Below are 11,216 nucleotides of genomic sequence, written 5' to 3'. Positions count from 1 at the left end.
ACTGTTATTTCCTGCTTTTTCTTTTAAGTTGGCCTTCATTCCACCTTCACATTTGGCATTCAGCACACTACCATTTTTCAAGGTCTTATAATGACATTTTATGAAAAAGAAACAAGCAAGATGACACCTGTTTTTATATAAAAGACTGGAATGAAATTTAAGCTACTTATGGACCCATAAGAGAAAGTTACCCAGAATAAGAGCATGTTCATATGTGTTATGTTCATATGTGCAGAATAGAGGAGAAACTCTTTTTGTCATGGCTGGTTTTTATTTTATTTTGTTAGACAGTTAAGAATAGACAAAAAAGCTCTGGAAAAAATGGGATGCTTTGACCTGATTTTCTTTGTACATATGCTGCAGTATTTTGTATACTGACAAGTTCTCAAAACACTGGCAAGGAGACCTCAGGAGGAACAAGACTGAATACTCTGCACTATGCTGTCCAAATATGATTGCAACTTTACTGCAGTGAACAGTATTATAATAAAAACCAAATGGAATCATCATCTAACACTGGCTTCAAAAAAGCTAAAATGTCACAAGAATATTTTGTTTAGAAGGTAAATCACACATATCAAAACAGAGTATTAATTTCTGAAAAAGGACCATAAATAGAATTTTTCAATGACATTTAGTATTGTGATAGAGGCAAATTCTTGTTCTTTACAAGACACACCAACAACCAGTGAAATAAACAATAAAACAAGAAAAAATAAATAATAAAACAAAACAGAATAAAAAGTGAGAGACTATTTTGAGCAAGTAGAAAGATAACATGGTGTTATCATAGCTTTGCCGCTCTGTCAGATCATGTCTGAAATTAAAATGCGCTGGAAACAAATTCCATTTTAAAAATAAGGACTCAAAAATTATACAAGTAACAATATACTTATCTGATGTTCTAGAACATTAATAAAAAAAAATCAAATGTTAAGGGATTCACAGAAAAATTCATATATACAAGCCATCCAAATGCAGTCTACATCAGTGTTTTAGAGGTAAAATTTTTATCTGACAGAGTACGCTAACTTTGACAAAAGGTATGAATATCCTAGCTCCTGTTATCTGCTTTATATATAATCCATGCACATAATTATGATAGAATAAGATGTGAAAAAAAGTTTAAAGGTTAATACACACTTAGAGAAACCCATCTGATTACCTACTCATCTCTTCAGTTTTTGTAATTTATATCATATGAAGAAAATTCAGTCTTTTAAGGAGAATAAAGTTTAAATATGCTCTGAAAACGAATGGAATGTTGAAGATGATAAATTAAACAGTCTACAAGTCACAATGTACTTAGCTGATGCTCTAAACCATGGATAAAATATAGCATATATTAAAGGATTGACAGAGGAATTGATGGATATAAGCCAGGTAAGAACAGTCCACAACAGTGACAAAGATGTCATGTTTTCAGCAGACAGAGAACATAGACTAAAAAGTATCCAGAGAGCAAGATAAACAAAAACAATGATGCCCAGTGTTTTTGCTGCTTTAGAATTAGAAGACTTAGAAACTTTGTCTCTGTGTCTGTTTGAGGTAGAATTCAACACAGATCTCACAGCTTTAGCGTGACGTCTTGCCAAAGTAAAAATGATTGAATACAAGGTGAATATAACTGAACATGGGCATAGAAATGAAATCACAAGATCAATGGTCATTATAGAAGATTTTATGATTAAAATGCACTCTCCATGGCATCTGCTCATGATCTGTGACAGAAGGAGATGGTCATTAAAGTACAAATAGATGAGGACATACAAGAGAGAACAAGACCAGCCTAGAATTATGAATAAAGACATTTTACAAACTGTAACTTTAGTGGAATATAGCAGAGGGTCATTGACTGCAATGTACGTATCAACAGCAATGAAAACCATATTGCACAAAGATGCTGAAGATGAGATACAATTGATGACTAGAAAAAGTGTACATGCCAATTTACCAAGACACCAACAGCTGTCTCTTAGTTGCATCGTATTCACAGGCATAACAACAAGTCCCATGAGAAGATCGGCCACAGCCAGAGAGAGGATGAGTAGGTTGGTTGGAGTATGGAGCTGCTTGAAGTGAGAGATAGATAAGATGACAAATAAGTTCAAAAATACAGTGCATACAGAGATACAAGACAGAAAAATAAACAAAAATAGATTTCCTGGGCCTGCTCGAACCTCCTTTCTGCATGAGTTGTTGTCGGGAAAGCAGTACTGAACTGATATGTTTTGCTGATACTCTGTGATATTCATTTTAAGTATTTACAGATATGCGAGTTGGAGCTAATCATTATATGCTGTTCAGCAGTGCTGGACTCATAAATTTGTCTTTGCAGATTGTGTATTTATGTTGAAGTATGAATCCTCCTACTAACATGTGAATGGTCACTTTGTAACCAGCATCATTCACTTAATATTCAATAATGTCTTTACAGAGGTGACCAGTAGGGGAGTGGAAGCGTTTACAGATAAAGTCAACTGTGAGTGTCATAGTTCAAACACACTTTACATCTATCACATTTTGCACAGAAGGTGTTTTTTGGATGTATTCATTTGCCTTTAACACATTATTAAATATGAAATAAATGCATACATATAATGTATTAGAAATGTATTGGAAGAGTCATCTGATCTCCATCTGCTGGATTTTGAAGAAAAAGAGTAAATGTGACAAAGCCAAAAGAGGGAGAAGTACTCTAGTCTGTTTCATCTCCAAATGTGACTTATTATAGCAGTTTTACAAAGGGCTTCAGAGAAAATCATTTGTTTCCAAGGTTTTGTGTCAATATCAGAGATGATGGAGCACAAACTGTGACAATTCTGCATCATACCGGCACAGCTGATTTTTGTACTTAGAAGTATGTTTCCTTTTTCAACTGTCACTTACTGTGATTCTGATAGAGCAGTTTGAGGTATAGAAATGGTGTATGTTAATGAAAAAAAATAATAACAATTTCCTCTTGGCTGGGTGGCACTGTAACGTCCTCTGTTGACCAGCTGCCAGTGATGTTTGGTATTGAATGTCAGACAGGCCACAGTTGCAGTTGTTAGTTTGGGGACATACCTGTCTGTGACCCAAGTGGAAGCTCAGATCAATTCATCATCCAATGGTGTTTTGGAGATATTTCACAAAACACTTGAAGTCAATGATTCATAAGTACTATTTTGAGTCAGGATGCAATTGGACCAAAAGAGTTCCAGTTGTACCTTTTCCTGTTATACAGACAGTTCAGTAGTGACTTCGCTTTAGTCCAGTACAACTTGATTTCGGACACTATGTAAGAGGTTCTTTCACATTAAAGAACAATTGATGATTATCATTTGATGTGCCTTCATCAAAATATCTGCTCAATAATATGAGTAATTTTAGGAAACATTTTCTTGCTGGTTTTATTGCTGCAATGAGTTTGTTGAAGTCTTCACAGAGAAAGATGCAAACATGCTTAGATAAACATACTGTTTCAACTTCTTTCCAGCCAGTTGATCAGGTTGTGCAAATAGGTCATGATACCTTTAAAAATAGTAGGCAGTGGCATCTTGATAACAAGTGGGATTAATATTTATAAGCAGAAAGAAGTACAAGGAAAGGTTTACTCCCAAGAGCTGCCATTTTGTGAGTAGTGAGAAAAAGGTGAAAAATCTCGGCTTATGCCTTTACCAACACGGTAAAGATATAAGATTTGTTTTACCTATGTAACAAATGGATGTTGAATGATTGTGTGTGTGTGTGTGTGGATGAGGTGCAAGCTAAATGTGCGTATTGCTGCATAGGGAATTTTCCATCAGTGAAGCAGGTTAGCCTTCCATTAACATTTGTATCTGTTTATGACAAATGATAAGGCAGTCATTTTGTGGTTTTATTTTAATCTAATTTGTTGACAGTTTTGTAATAAGAGAAATGTAAAATAGTTGTATAAGGTCAATGAAAAGTGAATATGTTCCTTTTTTGGTTTTGTTTGTGTATCTACTCTGACTGAGCACAGAAAGTTCCAGTGTTTAGATTACATGTGTTCTGGAGTTTAGTACATGTGAACAAAGTAAGTACAGGCACAACAGGCCAAAGATCTTTTTAGAAGACGCATTCTATTTGTAATCCTTTACAGTGTTGGCAGCATAGTCTTTTTTTTTTTTTTTTCCAAACAGCCATATTATATGTATCCTATTTTCTGTGTACTGCATGCATACAAGTATATGAGTACAGCTGAAAGTTTAAAAAAGAGAAATACATATGTTTTCAATTGATGTGTCTGGTTTCCTCTTACTCTCAGATATATATATATATATAAAAGGAATAACCCACTAGGGCCTCAAATATCCACGCAGAGATTTTGTATAGGATATTGCAAGATTAACCTCATGACCCATTCAGATTGTTTTCCATTAACTCACATAGATTACTGTTTTGACAATGTTGTTTCCGTTCACTATGTTGGATCTTTTAAAACTGTTATTTGCCAGTCCCACTAACAAAGCAACCAAAAATAGTTGCTGATTTTCTGACAACCGATGATGTATTCTGATACAGTCTGATGGATTTAGGTATGAAATATGCTCCCACTACATTTCAACACCTGATGAGCAGAGCATTGTATGGTATTCGAAATTGTGAAAATTACATCAAGGATGTTAATTCCACTGCATTATCAGAACAGTTAAACATTTTTGTTGTTGTATATTTCACAGAGGCTCTCAAGTTGAACTTGGCTATGTGTGAATTTGAAAAGGCCATAATTAGGTATTTGGGAAAATAATTCAGAATAGGTTGTGTTGGCCATTATGCGAATGTGAGAAGGAAGTGAATTCCACAGTTTAGGGGCAGCATAGGAGAATGCCCTGACACCCATGATACTTCGGTAAATGGCAGAATTGGTCAGTAAAGCTGCAGAGTGCAGGAGGAAGTATACGTCTAAGGAACATTTGTAAAACAGACAAGGGAAAGATTATGAAGAGTTTTAAATGTTATTAGTTGATTTAGTCCATGTAATGTCAATGGATTCGTGCTACAGAAATGCCTACTAGGATCACATTGAGTAAGACTTCAGTAGAGTGTTGTGTTAAAACATGACATAGTATGGAAATATTTCATAAATGAAAAAAAGGCAATACACTATGACTAGAAAAGAAAGAATACTGTCCAAAATAACACCAAAGTTGTAAACCTATATAAAGACAGTTATAATAGCTCCATCAATAGGAAATGTACAAATATGAATTTTTGTAATGTAGATTTAGAATCCATAAGACACATTTCAGTTTTACTCTTTACTCAAATTGCTTGTTTTCCATATATGTATATCATGTAGAAAAGAAGTGAGAGTATTGAAAGAGAGAATAGAAGTTGGCATATTGGACATATCCAGCAGCATATCATCAGCATAACAATGAAATTGAATGTCATAGTGTTGAGAAATATTAAGAGGAACAAGGTCAATGATGAATAATAGTGGACTTAAGACTAAACCCTGTGGAACACCATGAGGAACCATAAAGCCTTCTGACCAATAATTCTGAATCTGTGCAAACCGTGTCCTGTCTACAAGATAGGAAGCAAACCACAGAGTCCAATACTAGCCAATCGTTTCAAAAGAAGCTGATATGATATTGTATCAATGGCTACACTGAGCTCAAGTAAAATTAAAGTAGAAAGCAAACCTGAATCAGCTTCACAGGGAAGGTCACTGGTGATCTTAACCACATCTGTTTCTCTACTATGTTTGGGATAAAAAAAAAATCTGATTATATCAACTTTCAGTGAAAAAGGAAGGGAACTATACTAATGGTCAGAGAATAATTAGCAATTAATGTGATCAAATAAATAATTGAAGGCAAACATGTTTTAACTATCATTGTAGGAATAGGCTCTAGATGGCATAAAAAAGGTATTAGACTTAGTAATAAGTTAAAAAAAACATTGATTTTCAGTTGAAAGAAAGAAGTCACAAATCAGTGGATGGAGACAATTTGATATTTTTTATTGTTGATAAATCAGTCTGCAAAATATTACTAAGAGCCAACTGCACAGGACTTGTGCTAATTGTTTAGTTGAAAAACTTTAAAAAAAGCAGAACATTGTTTATAAAAGAGGTTAATATTAATATTTGTTTCAGATGTTTTGAGTAAACTTTTCTCTGTATAGAAAAGAGTCTTAGTATTTCATTAAACATTAATGTTAATACTGTGTGCATAATATGATGTTTTTGCACAGAAAGAGTATTTTTGAGGAAGGTATATGATAAAAATACATTTGTTTATGAACAATAAATCTGGTCTTGGTGTATATCCTCTCATGTCTTGACACAATTCATGTGTGTAACAAGGAGCAGTATGGACAAATGAAACAACCTGTGTTTTTGGAGGATATCAAGTGCAGAAGATTAACTATTATTGTAATAGTCTACTAAACCTGAAAGTGAAGCAATAGTGAAAGGAACAGAATTTGGAAAAATTAAACTGACATCCTCAGGATTAACATGTCAAATATTGTGCTATAATATCATGCAGTGCACCTTTGATTTAGCATACAGTAATTTGGCATTAAATGACAGCTTAATGTTAGATTAAAACATTGCTTTTAAAATCTTTAACAAACATTGTCAGTTTTACCAAAATTAACATTACAATCTCCCATCAATATAATATCAGAAGATATTGCACCAAGGGTGGTTAAAAGTTTTGATAATAACAATCATTAGTAACAATAATAGATGACTTTGGTGATATTTACAAAAACACAATAATGGTAGGTATACATGCTAAGGGTTTAACAAGGTTTAACAGAGAGTGGCATTAATTTTATACTGTTACGCTAAATCAGCATGAGGCCATCTCCCCTACCTCAATAACAAGGCTTGCAAATGTAAACAAATCCAGACTGAACTGCTGCATTTATATTTAAAATCAGTGGAAGCCAGATTTCTGTAGGACACAAATAATCCAGTTTATGGTCCATAATGAAGACATTAATCACAGAAGCTTTGTTGGTGATAAAAGTTGATGTAAAGGGCAAACTTATGATAACTTGTGTGCATACTTATAGCTGAGTTAGTTAATGGAGTCCAGAGCACAGCCGTCTTACATTTTTATAACCGTATGAAAAATGTAAGAAAGCACAGCCATCATACATTTTAGAACCGAAGTGTATATACAATTCCAACCAGTGCTCAATGCACACTGCTGGCACTGCTGGTTTAGAGTTATGAACCTGAACCTGACATCCAATATAAACGCGGATCCAAGAATATGATGGCTGATACTCTTTCTCAAGTTTATCTTAGAAAAGAAGTTCATTCTCACCTTTTCTTTATGGGCCACCTCTGCCCCTCTTACCATTGTCCCTGCCACCACTGCCCTGCTGTATTCCATCCTGGCTGCCTCTGCCCCACTGCACGTGGTCCCAGCAGCCCTTTTTTATGTGTGTGTGTGTGGGGGGGGGGGGGGGATGTCTTCCTTTGATCTGATGCCCTGCCTCTGGCACCAATTAGACCTGCTCCTAAGAGGGTGTGGCCACACACTTCTCCCAGGAAGGTGTCGCCATGCCCTCTTCCAAAGATGGTGACGCTATACCTCTGGATCCACTGGCTGCTCTGTCGCCTGGCTTGCTCTCGACCTTGGACTGTGTAATTGTTGTCAGTCATGGATTTGCCCAAAATAAATATCACTCATCACTACCCTTGCATCGTTCTTTGCCTCAATCAGTGTCATATAGGTAAGATGACAACATGAGTTCATTGTATTGATTAACCATGTGCTAATAGTTCTTTATCTAGATATTTTAATAGGTTTATTTTATTTTTAATGAAAATAAGTGTCACGTGTTGATTTTGTGTCATGTGTTGTCAACTGGCGATGGGTCAAAATTTTCAAAAAGAACCGATTTCATTTCCAGAAAATCAATAAAATTAGAAAAAAATAACATATATATATAAAAAGAAACAATATGATGAATATTATTTAAAATTTGGGTTTACTTACATCAAAGTATATGGGGATGTAAAGCCACAGTGTGTAATCTGTGCAGGTACTCTTGCTAATGACAGCTTGAAAGCAGCAAAACTAAAGCAACATTTAGACATAAAACATGGTCTCTCAAAAAAAGTTAATATTTTTTTGCATGGAAATTGAGTGAACTGAACTCAGAAAAAGGTGTGATTAAAACTGCCACACGCTCCAGTGTAAATCCTAAACAACAAAGTGTCACGAAACAGTGTGGTTTGGCCTGCCACATGCAGTGGGAGGATCTCTGTTTATTTGTGGCCACGCCTGCACACCTGCACCAGGTTAGTGTTTTGTCTGTGTGTATATAAACCTGTGTCATGGAGTGCAGTGCTGTTGGTGTTTGACATGTTTGCCTTTGTGCATGTTTGTCTCTGTCTATGTTTGCCCTTGTTAATGCTATTTATATGTATGTAGATGTTCACCGTTTATGTCATGTGTGAGTGCCATTGTTGTTTTCGTTATATGTTAATAAATGTCTGTCCACGTCAAAGGAGCCTGTGCGTCCTGCCCCTCGCCCTGCGGCACTCGGGCCATTACACAAAGTCTATGTATTTAGGAGAAAAATTCACCAGTTCAACAGGCAACCAGTTTTAATTCTAGATTCTGGTTGAAAATTCAGCAAGACTATCCAGCCATCATGAAACAAGCAATCAGAGGCCTTTTGCCATTTGGCGTATTACATTTACACAAAGCTGGATTCTCTGCACTGGATGTCCTGAAGCCACAGATCAAAACGTCAGCAAGACAAAGGAGCTGATCGTGGATTGCAGCAAGAAGCAGGAGTGGCACTACCAACCTGTGAGGATCAGTGCAACCACGGTGGAGAGATTAGATCGTTTCAGGTATCTTGGTGTTCACATCTCGCAGGACCTGTCGTGGTCCCGCCACACCAACTCCCTGGCAAAGAAAAAGACTCGTCAGCATCTTTACCACCTCAGACGCCTAAGAGACTTCAGAATGCCCTCCAAGGTACTGCGGAACTTCTACACCTGCATTATTGAGAGCATCCTCACGGGAAACATCACAGTCTGGTTTGGGAACACCACCAAGCAGGACAGACAAGCACTCCAAAGGGTGGTGCGTTCAGCAGAGCACATCACTCATACGGAACTTCCTGACCTGCAGAGCATCTATTACCAGCGTTGCCAGACCGAGCCCAGGAGGATTGTGAAGGATCTCACCGATCCCAACAGTAGGCTCTTCTCTCTGTTGAGGTCAGGGAAGTGCTTTCGCTCCCTGATGACCAGGATAGAGAGACTGAAGAGGAGCTTCTTCCCACAGGCCATTCAGGCCCTGAATCAGGGAAACTGATAAACTGTGGAGACCACCACCACCACCATGTAACTGTAAATATTCAGTTGTAAGCTATACACCCCTGTTTTTTTTCCTCAGTTTGGACAGAGCACTCTCAAACTATTTTACTGTAACTTATACTGTGTATGACTATGTATGTGACAAATAAACCAAACTTGAACTTGAACTGGAGGTGGAGAACAATTTAAGACTTGATATCAAACTTGATATCAAAAGATTGTGTTAAAAAAAGGAACCACATCCTTTACAATAAAATGAGTATGTTAATTCACACATTTTTATATGGAAAACGTTCTGTGTGTGTGTGTGTGAGTGTGTGTGTGTGTGTGTGTGTGTGTGTGTGTGTTACATATCTTCCTAAAATAATACTGATTTGGTTGTTGAAAACAGGGTGACTGGCAGTTAGGTACAAAGAGGTTTATTGTTATTTCCTGCTCTTTCTTTTCATTTGCCCTTCATGCCACCTTCACAATTGACTTTCAGCGCTGTAACATTTTTCAAGGCCATATAATGAACTTGCATGAAAGAAACAAGCAAAATAACACCTGTTTTCCTTTGGTCAAATCACAACGTGACTCCAAAAGTACTTATGAATCATTGACTTTTGTGAAATTCTCAAACAGACCATTGAATGAGAGTAGTTATGGTATCAAGGCTTTCACATGACTCACAGACTGGCATGTCGCCAAACTGATTTTTTTTTTTTTTAAAAAAGACTGGAATGGAATTTAGGCTACTTATAAACCAATGGATGGTATTAGTTGGGCCTTCATGCCACCTTCACCTTTGACATTCAACAGTGTGACATTTTTCAATGCCAATGGATGAACATACATGAGAGAGATCCATCAAAATAACACCTGTTTTTACCTAAAAGACTGGAAAGAAATTTAGGCTACTTATGGACCCTTGAATGGGGAGAGAAAGTTACCCAGAATAAGAGCATGTGTTTTGTTCATGTGTGCAGAATAAAGGAGAAACTCTTTTTGTCATGGCTGGTTTTTATTTTACTTTGTTAGACAGTTAAGAATAGACAATAAAAGCTCTGGACAAATGGAATTATATGACCTCATTTGTTTTATACATATTCTGCAGTATTTTGTATATTGACAAGTTCCAGTTGAGGGGGGCCAAGTTCTCAAAACACTAGCAAGGGGACCTCAGGAGGAACAAGATTGAATACTCTGCACTATGCTGTCCAAATATGATTGCAGCTTTAATGCAGTGAACAGTATTATAATTAAAAAAGAAAAAAAAAGCGATGGAATCAACATCTAACACTGGCTTCAAAAGAGCCAAAATGTCACAAGAATCTTTTGTTTAGAAGGTAAATCATAAGTATCAAAACAAAGTATAATTTTCTGAAAAAGGACTATAAATAGAATTTTTCAAAGAGGTTTCGATAATATTATGATACAGGCAAATTCTTGTTCTTTACAAGACACAACAAAAACCAGTGAAATAAATAATAAAACAAGCAAAAGAAATAATAAAAAGGTTAAAAAGTGAGAGATTTTTTTAACCAAGGGCAGAGATAACATGCTGTTGTCTTAGGTTATGTCTTAAATTAAAATGCCCTGGAAACAAGTGACATTTTAAAGATAAGGACTCCAAAATTCTACAAGTAGCAATATACTTAGCTGAAGTACTAGAATATTAACTAAAAAAAAAAACAAACAAAAAAAAAACAGGGTTTGTCTACACCAGTGTTGGTCTACCAACACCAACACCAGTTTTTTAGAGGGCAGGTTTTTATCTGACAGAGTAAGCTAACTTTGATAAAAGGTATAAATATCCTAGCTCCTGATATCTACTTTATATATATATATATATATATATATATATATATATATATATATATATATATATATATATATATATATATATAATTCATGTGCATGACTA

The 11,216-nt window shown here is 35.7% G+C and overlaps 1 protein-coding gene across 1 annotated transcript; it reads right to left on the bottom strand.

The window, feature by feature from the left end:
• Positions 1–269: 269 nt before the first annotated feature.
• Positions 270–2,284, bottom strand: LOC113589048 (trace amine-associated receptor 6-like). Its single transcript, XM_027028500.3, has one exon. It carries the CDS (start codon positions 2,253–2,255, stop codon positions 1,236–1,238), a length of 1,020 nt encoding a protein of 339 aa, XP_026884301.3. The 5' UTR covers positions 2,256–2,284; the 3' UTR covers positions 270–1,235.
• Positions 2,285–11,216: the final 8,932 nt, after the last annotated feature.

The sequence above is a fragment of the Electrophorus electricus genome, chromosome 19, assembly GCF_041902795.1.
Source record: "Electrophorus electricus isolate QZ-2024a chromosome 19, ASM4190279v1, whole genome shotgun sequence".
Taxonomy (NCBI): domain Eukaryota; kingdom Metazoa; phylum Chordata; class Actinopteri; order Gymnotiformes; family Gymnotidae; genus Electrophorus; species Electrophorus electricus.
The sequence above is the reverse complement of the archived record's forward strand: the minus strand, read 5'-3'. Positions and strand labels throughout refer to the sequence as shown.